The sequence below is a fragment of the Odocoileus virginianus genome, chromosome 12, assembly GCF_023699985.2.
Source record: "Odocoileus virginianus isolate 20LAN1187 ecotype Illinois chromosome 12, Ovbor_1.2, whole genome shotgun sequence".
In the NCBI taxonomy this organism is placed as follows: Eukaryota; Metazoa; Chordata; class Mammalia; order Artiodactyla; family Cervidae; genus Odocoileus; species Odocoileus virginianus.
In genome coordinates this window covers 46,873,445-46,889,641 of record NC_069685.1, presented here as the reverse complement: position 1 = coordinate 46,889,641, position 16,197 = coordinate 46,873,445, and the positions used below count along the sequence as shown (strand labels likewise).

Here is a 16,197-nt window from a genome sequence, read left to right as displayed (position 1 = left end):
AGAATGAACTGAATATAGCGAGGGGATCAGTAGTTACTATAGCAACTATTTAACCAAAAGAAAAGGACAGCGTCAGGTCAGAACATGTCGCTTGGGACCCTGGCCCTCCATTACTGGCTAGATGACCTAACTGAGGTTTAGTCTTCTCGTCTGTAAAATGGGTAGAGGATCACTTTCCCACAATGCCCAAGTGCAGGATTTTTTTCAGATTAAGGGCCAATTTTTATGGGCTCTCACCAGCATTTTGTAAAAGTGAAAGAATAGAATGGACTGGAATGAAATGGCACAGAGCAAAGTGGAGTGAAGAAGAATGGGATGGGATGGAACAGAACAGAAAATTCTAACTGGGCTATCTCACTGTTTTTCTTTTTTTAATATTTATGTTTATTTAGTTATTTATTTGGCTGTGCCAGGGCTTAGCTGTGGATATTGGATCTTCGATCTTCATTGCAGCATGCAGAATCTTTAGTTGTGGCATGTCATATCTAGTTCCCTGTCCAGGGATCAAACCCAGGCCCCCTGCCTTGCAGGCAATGAGTCTTAGCCCTTGGACCACTAGGAAGTCCTATCATCACTGTTTTCTTACCTTGTTTGATTTTCCTTTTAAGCCCATCTTGCTATCTGATTTTGAGTATAATCTTGCTAGCATGGGAAAAGAGTGCAATTGTATGATGGTTGGAACATTCTTTGGCATTACCTTTTTTGGGGATTGGAGTGAAAACTAATCTTTTCCAGTCCTGTGGCCACTGCTGAGTTTTTCAAATTTGCTGGCATAGTGAGTGCAGCACTTTAAGAGCATCATCTTTTAGGATTTGAAATAGCTCAGCCGGAATCCCATCACCTCCACTAGCTCTGCTCATAGTAATGCTTCCTAAGGCCCACTTGACTTCACTCTCCAGGATGTCTGGCTCTAGGTGAGTGACCACACCATCGTGGTTATCTGGATCATTAAGAACTTTACTGTACAGTTCTTCTGTTTATTCTTGACACCTCGTCTTAATCTCTTCCACTTCTGTTAGGTCCTTGCTTTTTCTGTCCTTTATTGTGCCCATCTTTGCACCAAGTGTTCCCTTGGTATCTCCAATTTTCTTGAAGAGATCTCTAGTATTGCATTTATATCTATGTGTGTCAAGTTTGTCTATCTCCTCCACTGGACGGTCAGCTCCATAAGAGTAGGGACTGTGTTGTTTATCACTCTATCCTCAGCACCTAGGACAGTTCCTGGGTCTTCACTGACATTAAATACATATTTATCAAAGGAATGAATGACTTATCCTTATTTTACAGATGAGGGGTCTGTGACAGAGAAAAGCTATGTCACACTACACCGGGACTCCAAGCTTGCTCTCTCCATCCTCCATTGATAGGATGGGAGGGTGTACGAGCTGGAAACTTCAGGTACCCTTGGGTTTACCAGTGGGGCATCTGAGCCTGGAGATGGAGAGTGACTGGTTCAGTGTCATGAGGGGAAGAGTTGGATGAGGAGCCAGGTTACTGGCCTTCAGTCTGAGGCTCCGAGCTGCTGCTTCCAGCTCCCTCACCCTGGACGTGAGCACTAACTATCAGGTTAGTCTGAGCTAATCCACATCTCCTGCTTAATGACACATCACTGGAGGCTCGGGGCCAGCGTGGAGGCAGTGATGGGCCCAAAAGGGGCACCAGGGATCTTTTGGGGTGGTGGAAGTATTCTGCGTCAGAGTGTGGCAGTGGTTTCATGGTGCACACACCACCCAACTCATCCAGCTGTGCCCTCCAAATGGATACTGTGCATTGAACTTAAATTATACCTCAGTGAGGGTAATAAAAAAGTCCCAGTGTGTGTATTTGGGTCTTGTCTTTCCCAATCAGGTCCTCCTTCTGTGGGCTGTATGAAGAGGGTAACACCCAATGTGAGGAGCCCTCTGCCCCCATTCAGAGGACCTCTGCCCTGTCACCAGCTGTGATCCCTGCAGGAGCTGCCTGTCCTGGGCCTTACTTTCCCCATCTATAATATAGGGACAAAACACTTATTGAACAGGGTATTCAGAGGAATCAATGGCTATCATCCTATGTAAAGTTCTTAAAAAATGCATAATGCTAGTAAGCACTCAATACATGATAGCTATTGGTTTTCTTTTTTTGTATTTCTTGGAGATATAAACCCTCAAGGTCAACTAAATATTTTTTTTTGAGTACCCGCTGCTTCTCAGACATAATGCACTTGCTCAACTTGGTAATAAACACAAAATGTTTGATTTGATGACAGTTGAATTGAAAGATGTTTTTTTCTTTACATGCTTCCTTTTTGCTTATCTTCATATGGAATTCAGCATTTATTATGATTTGTGAGAAACATACTCTTTGGTTATATAGCTCTCCCCCCATTACTCAAATCTTTTTATTTTTCAGTAATGCACAAACAAATAACATATATTTATAAAATTAGAATGAGTGTGTCCATATGATTTTAACTCCATCATTTTTCACTAAATATTGTTTCCTGATTATATTTCCCTTTCCTTAAATTTTATTTAAATTTATTTTATGATTCCTGGTGCTTCATTTGTGTGCACTGTTGTTTATTGAGCTAGGCATTTCATACAGAATATTTTTATTTTCATTATAAACAGCACTGCAGAAGGCACCCTTTATTTCATTCAGCTTAAACAAACACCATTTACACTTCTTAAACTGCTCTTGCCAAGTTGTCGAGGAGGCAGACTGCAGCCATTACTCTTGACTGTGTGACTTTTTTTCTTTCTAACTCATCTCTCCAGGTGAGGGGAGAGGTCAGGAAGGAAGCCTTATAAAGCCTCTATGGTGTAGACACAGATACGTCAACAGTGTGGCAGACTCAGAGGGAGGGTGCTGATGCACAGACTCAATTCTTGCTTCTTTTCTAAATAGAAAACGAAGCCAGTGGTGTATTTTACAAGATCCCCAAAGGAAAACTATTTACACTAGGAGATCCCTGTTTGCCCCTATTACTCTAAAGTACTGTAACTGCAGAAGTGTAATTTGACAGTAGAACAATGAACCTCTAGAGGCAGCCTTCCTACGATGACACTGACAAGTCATCTGGCCCATGCTCGCAGATTAACATGACACGAACCGTCGTTTTCAGTCTTCACATTCCCGTCCTCAGCTCTTCTTACTTCAGGGCCTCAGAGAGCCCTGAAGGTATCTTTACGATGAGTGGTAGGAACCTGACTCTGATCTTTACCTTGCAGTGTCTGTCTATCTGCTTCCCCAACACACATGCCTCTATGATGTGACATGACTCAGAGATCTCTCCATTTCAGTTCCTAGCCCAAAGGCCAAATTCATCCCTGGAAATCCACATTTATCAGATTTTTGACCTCAACTTCTGAGCATTTGGACTAGGTTTCCTCCACCTGTCTGCCTCCTCTCATGATATCCTTAATGTGATAGCCTGGTGTACACCACCTCATCCCCCTTCTTATCCAGATTCAGGCTCCTCATGGAGCAGAGGAATGAATGGGACGCAGAGGAAACTGGTGACATAGTCACACTGAACATCTAGTTAGTGAACACTTTCTATATGTCATCTCTGTGCTAGAACTAGAGATGCTGTAGATGAGAAGAGACAGGTCCATGGCCTCAAGCAGGTTGCTTTCAGGTGGAGAACAGAGATAAGAAACCAGGAGCATTCAGAGAGTGATAAATATTGATAAGCAGATTATAAAATACAGTACAGAGCAATCCAGAGTAACTAACATAGTGTGGTATTCAGTCGCTCAGTCGTGTCTGACTCTTTGCGACCCCATGGGCTGTAACTTGCCGGGCTCCTCTGTCGTGGGATTTTTCAGGCAAGAACACTGGAGTGGGCTGCCATTTCCTTTCCCAGGGGATCTTCCTGGCCCAAGGATAGAACCCGCATCTCCTGTTGTGTCTCCTGCTTTCTCAGGTGGGATCTTTACCACTGAGCCACCAAGGAAGCCCTGTTCTTATAAATGCCTGGACAGAAAAGAGGAAGGTGTGTGTGTGTGTGTGTGTGTGTGTGTGAGTGAGTGATGGGGCAGGGGTGCTGGTGTGTGACTGGGTGGCCCAAGACAACCAGTTACATCTGCCTCAGACATGAATGACAAGCAGATCTCAGTCATTCAGTCATGGGAAGATGGTGGCAAGGTGTTCAGTTGGGGATAAGCTCAGGAGAGCTCCAGGGAGAGAAGACCCATGACCCATGAGGGAAGAGCCTGAGCAGGGGCCGGGGAGAGGAGTGCAAAGGGAGCCTGGAGAAGCTGGCTTGTCCCTAGGTCTTGTAAGTAAGTACCATGACCCTAGGTCTCGTAAGTAAGTACCGTGACCCTAGGTCTTTTAAGCTGTAATCAAGATTTTGGACTTTGTCCTGTGTAGTGAGGGAAGTCTCTAGAGGGGACTGACATGAGCAGGCAGAGGAAAGAGCACCCGGCCTGGTATCAGTAGTCCTGGGGGCTGGCTGGCATCGTTACACACATAGGTAAAACCCTGGGAAGTGATGTTCCCTTTCTTGACACTGGATTCAGTCTCTGTGCAATGAGGGTCATGATGCCCGCCACACGCAATTATTGTGGATATTAATGCTTCCAGAGAAGAGGAAGAACCTCACAGGCAGTGAGTTCCTATACCCGTAAGAGATCCCTACTGCAGTCGTTTCTTGTTAGTTACACTATGTCCTATAAAGTCCCTGCAAACACAGAATTAACAAATACTAAACCATTCCTTCTAGAGGAAACACACACACATACATGCATCTCACATAGGCTATAATAATCCTGCAGATTCAGGAGAGTTGAGGTCTGCACTGGAGGGAGGTAGGTTGGGGAAAGTTCTAGCAATGGGTGAGGCTCACTTGAGCTGGGAGAAGGTGAGGGCAGAACCCTAACGCATCCATCGCAGCGTTCTTGTCAGTGAGGAACCTTGTTCTCTTGAGATAGGTCTGCTACCGCCACTGAGTCCAGGGATGTTTAGGGGTCTTATCGCATGTCTCCCACTGCAGTGCTCTGGAGGGAAGGCAGAAGTTTCTCTAGAACAGATCTGCCACCCAAGGAAGGACAGTTGGCTCGGCATTGTGTCAGCCTCACAGGATTTTAAAATAAAAACATGGCTCTCCACTCGTTTGTCTGCTTTAGTTGAAAATCTTACTCTGGTTGCTCACTTTATAATCCTGGGCACAACAATACAGATTTATGTCCCTCAAACATGCCTTAAAAGACAGCCGACTTGCTTGGTTCATCATTTTTCTTCTCTCCTTTAGGAAGTAAAGCAGACAAAGAGAGAGAGATAGGCGAAGTGGCTTCTTTTACACTTTGAAAAGTGATGGAAATGTCTTTTTCAACTCCCACTGGAATTTCAGGGGGAGAGACGCATTAGCTGCCACTTTCCACTGCCATCTGGGGGCAGAATTTTTGCTGCTCAGAGTAGTGGAGCCTGGAGGTCAGGGGACTCTGGAGGGCTAAGCTCTGACGGGGTGGGAAAGCACTCCCCGAATGAACTCAGCCTGATGCGTAGTTACCCGTCGGTACCCCTGTTCACTGCTTTGTAACCCAGGCTTGTCAGGTTCGTGTCACTGGTTTCCTCCCATCTTCCCATTACTGGCCTTGCTTAATTCTGCTTAAAGATTCCCAGAGATGTCGGTGACATGGTGAGGTGGCAATGACAGGGGCCTGTGTCTGAGATTCTGATGTAAGGATGTAAGCAACATTTTAGTTATTTTCTCCTCAGTCTTTGATTTCACCCTACAGTGAACCAAGCTCATCTTTTCCTTCTTGTGGAAGCAAATACACATTCATATCCTTTCTCAAGGGGGACAGGACAGGTGGTGATAATACCTCCCAAACCACGTGGAGGTTTGCTCTTAGAGTTTGCACCTTGACACTGCTGGCATTGCTCTGGGCCATTCACCTGGTCACATGGAGGAAGCAGTTGGACGTGTGCACCTGGGGTGGGAAGGGAGGCTCGGTCGCGGATACCGATTCAGGTGAGGAAGAGAAGGTCTTGAGTGAGTCTTCTTTTGTGGCTTGGGAAGCAGGCCTCTTGGTGGCACTACAGGTGAGCTGGGGACCACTGCCAGCAGGCCAGTATCCCCAAAAGTAGTGTGTGACCTTGAGCCAGTGACACAGCACGTGGCTGGCCTCAGGTTCTTCATCTGTAAAAAGGAGGTTGCAGACCCCTGGCAGTTTTGTGATTCTGTGCTAAACTGATTGTTGCTGTTGTGTCTTCTGCCCGTAAAGTGATCTCCTCCCCCTCCCCATCCAGATACGTAAAAGACATTCATTCTTCTGATGGTCTAGGAGAGAAAGCCATCAACATTTTCCCTGCTTCTCTGGAAGATGTGAAGTGCCGCGGGGGCTTACATTGTCTGATACCTAACCTGCGAATGCATCATGTTAAAAGGGTGCCTGCCCCGTGTGCTGAGTCAAAAGTCCATAGCAGAATGCCACATCCTCATCTCCATCCGGTAAAATTAATGCAAAATGTAATGGGGCAAAAGATTGTATCCACATTACTGATGCGTTTCATGAGTGTATTTCTACAAGGGTCTTAATCTAGTGCAAAGCTCTCTTGGTTTATTCAGAAAAAAAAAAATCCCCTTTACGGCTCAAATGAAGTGTTGTTTTAGTAACATATGGATACCTTTTAAACATCTTCAGATACGGCGCACTAGTGAAATATGCTGCACCTGGGGTTTGATTAGTGGTGGTTTGAGTACATAAAGGAGGTGAGGAAAAGGAAAAAAACACACAGAAAAGGCAACAAAGGTTATGGAACTCCATTAAATTATGTTTATGGTTTTACTTGTCAGTAGTTTGTAATACAGAATGGTTTTCCTGGAGTCTATTTATCAGTATTGTCACCAATTAGCGCCTACAAATTACCTTTTGTTCAAGCCACGTTCTCCTGGTTGTCTTGGGGCCTCATAGATCAGAGCTGTTGCGGTTCATGAACTTTTACTGTCAGGTCTCACATGAGCTTTTTCTGCTGCTGCATCTGGCGGCCCTGTCCCCTCCCTCAAGGTCTCCAACGGCTGTGATTCGATTTTTGTGAATGGGAAGGAGATGAAGAGCAAAGTGGACACAATCGTGAACTTCACCCACCAGCACTTCACCTCCCAGTTAGAGGTCACGGTCTGGGTGCCCAGACTCCCCCTGCAGGTTGAGATCTCGGACACGGAGCTGAGTCAGATCAAAGGATGGAGGATCCCAGTGGCCTCCAATCGAAGGTGAGGAACTCAGGGTGAGGGGGTGACCCTCAGAGGGGGTTGTGGGTCTGAGGCTCCTAGGGCTTGGATCTGAGGCAAAACGTCCTCAGGGACCCAGGCTCCAGAAGAACTGCATCTACAGTGGGTAGTAACGGGAACAGAGTTAAGACAGATCTGACTTGGGTCCTTATTCTGAAAGGAGAAAATTATAATAGGGATAATATAGTAAGTTCCCTACATACGAACACTTGTGAACTTTCAAAGATGCCAATGCACGTTCACATAGTCCAGTCCCATAAAATAGTTCACGTGTCTGGCATGCGTTGTCACATGGGCACATCTTCTACAGGTGGCTGTGCTTTTGTGTACTGTATAGGGTAGAGTAGTGCAGGGTCTTTGCTTCAAGCCCAGGATGTCCGGAAGTAAGCATGAGAGCAGTGGCTATGTAGCTGATATTGTGAAGGAGTACCAGCTGTTGTATAGTACTATTGTACTTTTCAAGGTCCTACGCTGTAAGATTAAAAATATTTTCTTTATTTTCTGTGTTTGTTTTTATGAATTATTTGCATGAAAAGTGTTATAAACTGATTACAGTAAGCTACTCTATAGCCCATTGTGTCAGTTTGGTACCTAGGCTAACATAGTTGGACTTAAAAATGAACTTAAATGAATGCATTCTTGGAACGGAACTCATTCGTATATAGTGGGTTTACTGTCATATTATCTGCCTCATAGAATAGTTGCTAGGATTCAATAAAATGATGCAGCACATGAAAAGCATACAGCACAAGGCCTGGCATTTAGGGAATAGCTCTATTCCCCATTGCCCTAGTGTTCTTTCCTACATTATCCATTCTCAGTTTTCTGCTTGTAAATGTCAACCATCCTTAGTGGAGCACAGTGCAGTGGCTAAGCTATGAACTCTGGAATAAGGCCACTAAGTTTTCACCCTGGCTTTTCCACCTTTGGGTTTCTCTGGTGGGTCAGATGGTAAAGAATCTGCCTGTAGTATGGAGGACTTGGGCTCGATCCCTAGGTTGGGAAGATCCCCTGGAGAAGGGAATGGCTACCCACTTCAGTATTCTTGCCTGGAGACTTCCATGGACAGAAGAGCCTGGCAGGCTACAGCCCATGGGGTTGCAAAGAGTCAGACACGACTGAGCAACCTTTCACTTTCCCATGTATAGCTGTGAGTCCTTGGACAAGTTACTTAACTTCTCTCTTCCTGTTTCTTCATCTGCAAGTTGGAGATGACAATAGAGTGACTGAATAGAGTTGTCCCAAGAATTCAGTGTAATGATACACCCTGCAGCAGTCAGAATTCTGAAGATAGCATTTATTCACTTTACAGGAGCATGTAAGGCAGGACCCGGCACATAGTCTAACTCAGGGCATGTGAGTCTCTGCCCCTCTCTCCCCTGACACAAGACCCTGTCCATCGAGGGCCCCAGAGACCAGTCAGCAGCCACCAAACCAGGTCCTCTCATAAGGGACGCTTGACAGGTTCATCTCAAGGGGAAGTTTATGGAATGGCCAAGTCAGAGAGTGTTTCTCAGGGCAGGTCATGGGCAGGCAAGTGGAGGAGAACTTTTGTCAGGACAGGGGGAAGGGCCGGGGTGCTGAGGAAGGAGGAGAAGTCAGTATGCAGGTGTCAGATGTGTTTCATTTGTTTTAGCAGCTCTGCAGGTCGGCAGTCACTTAGGTCAGGTGGGTGGGAGATAGGAGGCATACTCTGGTCACTTTAGGGCTCTGAGCTCAGAGAAAGCTGGTTCTGCGAGATCAAAGAGCCCTTATCCAGGTGACGGGTCACAGGGGCCCACCTTGGGGGTCATCACACCTGGCTTGCAGCTCACACTCACCTGCAGGATGTCAGGGGCATCATTCCCATCTCCACCCCCGAGGGAGGTGCCCAGGCCTGGGTAGGGGTTGACCACTCACTCAAGGCCAACAGGGAGAAGTGGCCACTGGCCACACAGGGCTCTCATGACCGCAGACCTCACGTTCCCTCCTGCAGCCCACCTTCTGCATCATACCCGCATAGGGGGTCATGAGGAAATTGCAGATTTCCGGAACGTAGGACAAAGGTGCCATCTCTGCCTGGGCAGTACTGGTCCCCCAGCGCTGGGCGGGGGAGGCGGGGCGTGCTGGGCTTCTGTGTTCCGAGCCTGTGGTAGCACACGTGATGCTCAGTGACCACCACACAGGGTCCGGGGAGTGGAAGAAGCGGCAGACGGTGGGTGACCGCTGGTGGGCAGCTCTGGCAGGGAGAAAATCCCGTTCACACCAAGCATCACAGTTACGGGGAATCTGGACAAGGAGGTAGGGGAGACCCTTCTTCACCAGGATGACGTTGGCTCTGCTGTGTGTGTGTGTCCCAGGCCTACCCGAGACAGTGAAGACGAGGAGGATGAGGAGAAGAAGGGGAGAGGGTGCTCCCTGCAATACCAGCACGCCCTTGTGCGCGTCCTCACCCAGTTCGTGGCCGAGTCCCCCGACTCGGGTCAGCTGAGCTACATGCTGGGCCCTGACTGGCAGTTTGACATCACCGACCTTGTGATGGATTTCATGAAGGTGGAAGAGCCGAGAATCGCTCAGATACAGGATGGCAGGACCCTGGTGGGCCGGGAGCCGGGCATCACCACTGTGCAGGTACAGGTACCCAGCCCTTGCCACCTCCCACAACCCTGGTCTGTGTTGATAAGTGTCCAGGCGGATGCTGGAGGACAGCGTGTGTATGCATGCATCAAAGATTTATGGGCAGTGATAGAGGGTTTGTCAATCTAACAGTTCAAACTCAAATTAAATTTTACTTTTTTTTTTTAAGAGACTCCCCAGATAGTCCAGTGGTTAAGAATCCACCTTGCAATTCAAGAAACATGGATTCGATCCCTGGTCAGGGAACTGGAATTCCAGTAAAATTAGAACAACTAAGCCTGTGGGCTCCAGAGTCCACTAGCCACAACTAGAGAGTCCGTGTGCCCCAGTGAAAGATCCCACGTGATGCAACTAAGATCCCATGCTACTAACTAAATAAATGAATACTTTTATAATAGACAATAGAATTCACAAAAATTCATAGAATTGAAAAATATAAAGTAATGATAATAAAATTATATTGTATTTTCCCCAAAGAAGGTCAAAGTCATTTTCAAATCTTATTGTCGAGAGTAGCAAATAAAAACCTCGAAGAATAATCAAAGAAAAATGTTTGCCTTTTAGAGAGTTGAGAAAAAATATCTCATTTCTTTTACCAAAGCTAAATTTAACACACAGTCTAAGCAATCTTTCCCCTAATGTGACCCTTTACTTTTTATGTGTCACTAACAGTAGAACCTGTGAAAGCTAGTTTTATTTTCCTCAACTTGAGCATTAACCATTTAGCTATGTTTTACCTTGAACAGTGGACCAAAAAAAATTTAAAAATGTATTGCACTAAAAATAATAAAAACCACTCTCCACTTTACTATAGTAACAGTGAAACTATTTTCTAGCCAGTGGACAGGATCATTCTGCAGAAAGAATGCAGCATATTTTTTAATAACAAATTAAAAAATTACTGCTCATAGTTCAAGTCAGATTTTTAGGTGTTGGCCAAGTCAATTTTTGACAAAGCTGGATTCAGTGTTACATTCCGTATCACTCTTCTGTTGCTGTGTAACAGATCAATCAAACAGCTCCCGGCATGAAGCTCTGAATGTTGGGAGTCCAGGTGAGCTTGGGGTACCAAGTTCAGGGTACCACAAGGCTGCGATCAAAGTATGGGTCAGGCTGGGCTTATGTGGGGCTTTGAAGAAGTGTTTGCTTCCTGGCTCAGGTTGCTAGAAGAATGCAGTTCTTCATGGTGCAGGATTGAGGACTCTGTTTCCTTGTGGACTATTAGCCAGAGGTCATTCTCTGCTCCTAGAGTTACCTCCACTGCTCCTCACGGAGCAGATCCACCACCAGATTCTCACTCTTTGAATCTGACTTTCTCTTCTACCAGTCAGGGAGAAAGCACTCTGATTTTAAGGGCTCGTGTGATTCCATGAGACCCACCTGACTAACCCAGTATGGTCTCCCTATTTTAAGGCCAACTGTGCCATATCCTATAACATAATTTGGAGGGTGATTTCTCATCATATTCACAGGTTTGAGAGATTAGACAGAACCTCTCTGGGGGGACAGATCTAGAAATTCTGCCCACTAGATAGGCATCTTTATTTGACACTTCCCTGGTAGCTCAGATGGTAAAGTGTCTGCCTACAGTGTGAGAAACCGGGTTCAATCCTTGGGTCAGGAGGATCTCCTGGAGAAGGAAATGGCAACCCACTCCAGTATTCTTACCTGGGAAATCCCATGGACAGAGGAACCTGGCAGGCTACAGTCCACAGGGTCACAAGAGTTGGACACAACTCAGTGGCTAAACCACCACCACTACCTGCTTGCAAGCTAGACGGTAAATTAAGAACAATGGTTTAGGAGAGTAAGATTCTCTTTCCCACCTTGCTCACCTGGTGTATCCAGTGATGACACGGCAGCCCACAAAATGGTGATGAGTGGTCCATGAGTATGTGTGTCAGTCACTCAGTTGTGGCTGACTCTTTGGGACCCCCATGGACTATAGCCCACCAAGCTCCTCTGTCCATGGGATTCTCCAGGCAAGAATACTGGAGTGGGTTGCCATGCCCTTCTCCAGGGTTGAGTGGTCCATAGTGAACATCTAATGCTCGCTGGAAGGAGTAGGAGTAGGAAGAGACGGCTGAGCACCAACCTTTCAAAGAGCTTTTACTGCAGTTCTTCCATTTTCACAACTAAGTATTATTTGTTGGAAAAATGTGAGTCTTTGGTGCCCAGTACCAAGGTAGGCAATTTTTAGTTATTGCCTCTAAATTAAATCAAGCTTAAAAAAATACAGTACTGTTATCATGATATGAATCAAAGGAAAGAAAATGGGCCAAGTAGATATTTGTACTTAAAACTCCTTCACTTGGAGAGCGTAATTGAACAGGATCATGACTTAGCACACAGACACTCATGACTTGCTTACATACACAATTTCGCTACATACACTCCTGCCACAGGAAACTAGGAGAACACTTTGGTGGGAACACCAGTTCAGGAGTTTTGAGTGGTGTGAGGAGCAGACACTGAGGTTTCTCACTGACTCTGCAGGTCCTGTCGCCTCTCTCTGACTCCATCCTGGCTGAAAAGACCGTGACCGTCCTGGATGACCGGGTCACTATTGCAGACCTGGGCGTGCAACTGGTGGCTGGCTTGTCTCTCTCCCTGCAGCCTCACAGGTTGGACAAAAGAGCCATCGTCTCAACAGCAGCTGCACAGGATGTTCTTCAAGCCCCACAGCAGGTAAGATTCCAGAGTCCTTTTGTCGGTGGACAATTGGGACGTCATCTTTCTCTGTCACATCTTGTAAAGGAGATAAATAGAGCACTCATAACTGGGACTGGTGATTCTTGAAGCTTCGACCTATTTCTTATCCAGTCTGTCCTGTCTCTGAGAAAAGTACTCAATGGCTTAGACACATTTTTCTCGTATGTTTTTCTTGCTTTAGAGCAGCCTTACCTGTTTTAGACACAGTCTGCTGCTAGACCATGACCAAAGGCTCCCATATTTTTACTTTTGCCCAAGCAGGTGCCTGTTGACACTTGGAAATTTCATTTCAGCTACTTGAACAAGCATGGCTAATAGGCATACAATCGCCACTGTTGACAATGATTGCCAACTCTCAAACTCTCCCCCTCTTTAAACTTTGACATGTCATTGATAAAGATACCAGGGCACTGTGCCTTTCAAGCAAACCAGTCTTATGATGCATCCTTCCATAAGCATGTCCAACCAGTGCATGTTTTGCTTTGTCAGCATTGACTTCCTAATAAGGAAAGTTCAAAGCAATATTCTCTTGAGCAGGCGCCTGATTAGTTGCACCTGAATTTGATTCAGATAAACTGTTTGATCTTTCAGAACGTTTTTAGAAGGGTCAAAGTCAAATTCTGTTGTTTGGCATGTGGTAAATTACAGTAAGTCCCTTACAGACGAACCAGTTCCATTCTGAGAGTGTGTTCGTAAGTCCAGTTTGTTCCTAAGTTTAACAAAATTAGCCTAGGTACCCAGCTAACACAGTTGGCTATATAGTACTGTAAGGCAGTCATTTTATAATACTTTTTACACAAATAATACATAAAAAACAAACAAAAAGTAAAGAGAACATTTTTAATCATACTGTACAGGACCAGCTACATCACTGCCGCTGCTTTCACACTTGGTTTCAGACACCCTGGACTTGAAATAAAGATGCTGTACCACTGTGCTCTATACAGTACTGCACCGTGAGCCCACAAGAGCACACCCGCTTGTACAGGATGCATGCACACGACAACATGTGCCAGATACAAGAACTGACTTGGGTGGCTGGACATGCAAACACACGTTTGCATCTTTGAAAGCTCGCAACTCGACAGTTCATCTGTAGGGGACTGACTGTGAAATACACTTTAATGCATTTGCTAAAGCATATTGTCTATTTCTTACATTAGTGGGGCTGTGGCTTATGGCTCGTGCCAGTTCAAGGCAAGTCAAGAGCTGTTCACAATGATCAAGCATAGAAATTAATTCTCAGTTTGTATGTTTAAATAATATTACATAGAAAATCATATTTACATTTGCAAGTTTTGAAGGAACCTGATTATAACATAATGCTTTGGTTTCATTTCTCTTAGGAAGCCATCGTCAGTTCTTGGATTTTGTTCAGCGATGGTTCAGTGACACCTTTAGACATTTATGATCCCAAGGATTTTTCAGTTACTGTCTCATCTTTGGATGAAATGGTGGTGTCTGTCCAGGCAAGCCTTCAGTCCAAATGGCCAGTTGTGGTTGCAGAGGGGGAAGGGCAAGGGCCCTTGATTAAATTGGAAATGATGATCAGTGAGCCCTGTCAGAAGACCAAGAGGAAGAGCGTTCTTGCTGTGGGGAAAGGGAATGTCAAGGTCAAATTTGAGCCCAGTATTGATGAGCACCAAGGAGGCACCAATGATATTGAGGGCATAAACCGGGAATATAAAGACCACCTCAGTAACACCATAGACCGTGAGGGAAACCAGGAGAGAGCAGTTCAGGAGTGGTTCCAACATGGCGCCTCTGTTGGTCATGAGGAAAGTTCCAACAAAAGCACAACCCCACAGTCTCCCATGGAAGGAAAAGATAAAAAGATGCTCAAGAGCGGTGGTCCAGATGCCTTCACAAGCTTCCCCACTCAAGGGAAGTCACCGGAACACCATAATCCTAGTGACCTCACAGTGACCTCCAGGGGGCTCACCGACTTGGAGATCGGCATGTACGCCTTGCTCTGCGTCTTCTGCCTGGCCATCTTGGTTTTCTTGATCAACTGTGTGGCATTTGCTTGGAAATACAGACACAAAAGATTCGCCGTGAGCGAGCAAGGCAACATCCCCCATTCCCATGACTGGGTCTGGCTGGGGAACGACGTGGAGCTTCTAGAGAACCCGGTGGACGTGACCCTCCCATCGGAGGAGTGCACCACCATGATTGACAGGGGGCTGCAGTTCGAGGAGAGGAACTTCCTTCTGAATGGCGGTTCCCAGAAGACTTTCCATAGTCAGCTGCTCAGACCTTCTGACTATGTCTATGAGAAAGACATGAAAAACGACCCTCTGAGTTCCACAGGCCCCAAGAGGAAGAGGGTCAAATTTACTTCCTACACCACCATCCTCCCAGAGGACGGCGGCCCCTACACCAACTCCATCCTGTTTGACAGTGATGACAACATCCAGTGGGTCTGCCCAGATATGGGGCTGGGGGAGTCCCAGGGCTTCAGAGACTACATGGAGAGGCTGCAGGACCAGATGTGAACTCCTTTCTCATGTTTGTATTCACCTTTATGCCTTCTGTTTTTTGAATGGTGGAGCCGTGAGTCTGATCAGCAATAGGGGATGATTTAACAGAACTTCATTTGTGGCGGTCTGGCGGGATCCCTTTCTAAGCAGGTATCAGAGAAAGCAAAGGCAGCTGGGTTTGAAGCTAGGCAATGTCTCTGAATCGGCCACGTGTGGGTCCTAGAAAAATTCTAAGACAATGATTTTATCTGCTGCCTGGTACTAGCTCAGTTCCAGTAGAATAAACCTGACCCCACAGACATTGTTAATCATCTCGTGGCAAAACAGCCGTGTGGAATTAGAAAAGACTTGGGTTTGATTTTTCTACTCCTAGACCTTTTAAAGCACAGTGGACATTTCTTGCCCTTGGCCTGAGATTGGACATACCTGAAAGATGCTGAATGTAGCCGCCCATATTTGTTACGAGCATTGCTCATTATTTTTATATATCTTTGCACTTGCCCCTGGTTCCTTTAACTCTGCAATTCTTTTTGAAACAAGAAGACAAGAGATTTCATTCTTTTCTCTGAGATCTGTTTGATTTACATATGAGTTTTAGTCCCTATGATTTGCTGTGTCCTGTTATTTCCTAGGTGTCTGTGCGGGAGTTCAGGGTCTTTCCAGTTTTCCACACTTCATCACTTGGGGCAATAGCTAAGAAGCTAATCCTCATGCTGTCTTTCCTTTTTTGTGATTGAACTTTGTTGTCTCAGATAGGGACATGGGATTTTACTTAAAATGTTAATGTACTGTGAGGGGGGGCCATCTTCTTTACAGTTTTCTACATGATGCTTAAAAACTTTGGAGAAAAATTATGAACTGTGAACCTTTTATCTTCTGCTTGCAGGAGTCATGAGGACCTCCTTCTTGGAGTGCATTTCTGAGGGCAAAGCAGTCCTCAAAATAGTTGTATTGATGCTAATGCTTTGTGGTCAACACCGTTTGTTATCCAAACTGAAATCAAGGTCTAGAAATGATATGCACAGAAAGGAAATTGCATAGAAAGCACCTTCAGACCAAACTTTTCTTTTACCAGAGCAAAACTTTATTAGAACAGTAAGTGGAATGATGTTTCACCTTAGTAACACATAGAAATCTACCCATGCAACGATTTCCACCCCACCACCAAAA

At 45.6% G+C, this 16,197-nt stretch overlaps 1 protein-coding gene across 8 annotated transcripts in view; it reads left to right on the top strand.

Annotated features, from left to right (window-relative positions):
* Positions 1 to 15,596, top strand: part of LOC110131117 (transmembrane protein 132B) — a 378,266-nt gene extending 362,670 nt beyond the window's left edge. For all 8 annotated transcript variants that reach the window (XM_020883540.2, XM_020883539.2, XM_020883530.2 and 5 more), the window contains 4 exons: positions 6,996 to 7,201; positions 9,559 to 9,829; positions 12,332 to 12,523; positions 13,894 to 15,596. In XM_020883540.2, the coding sequence (XP_020739199.2) occupies positions 6,996 to 7,201; positions 9,559 to 9,829; positions 12,332 to 12,523; positions 13,894 to 15,042 (1,818 nt within the window). In that variant the 3' untranslated portion in view covers positions 15,043 to 15,596. The remainder of the gene's footprint in view (positions 1 to 6,995; positions 7,202 to 9,558; positions 9,830 to 12,331; positions 12,524 to 13,893) is intronic.
* The last annotated feature ends 601 nt before the right edge of the window (positions 15,597 to 16,197 follow it).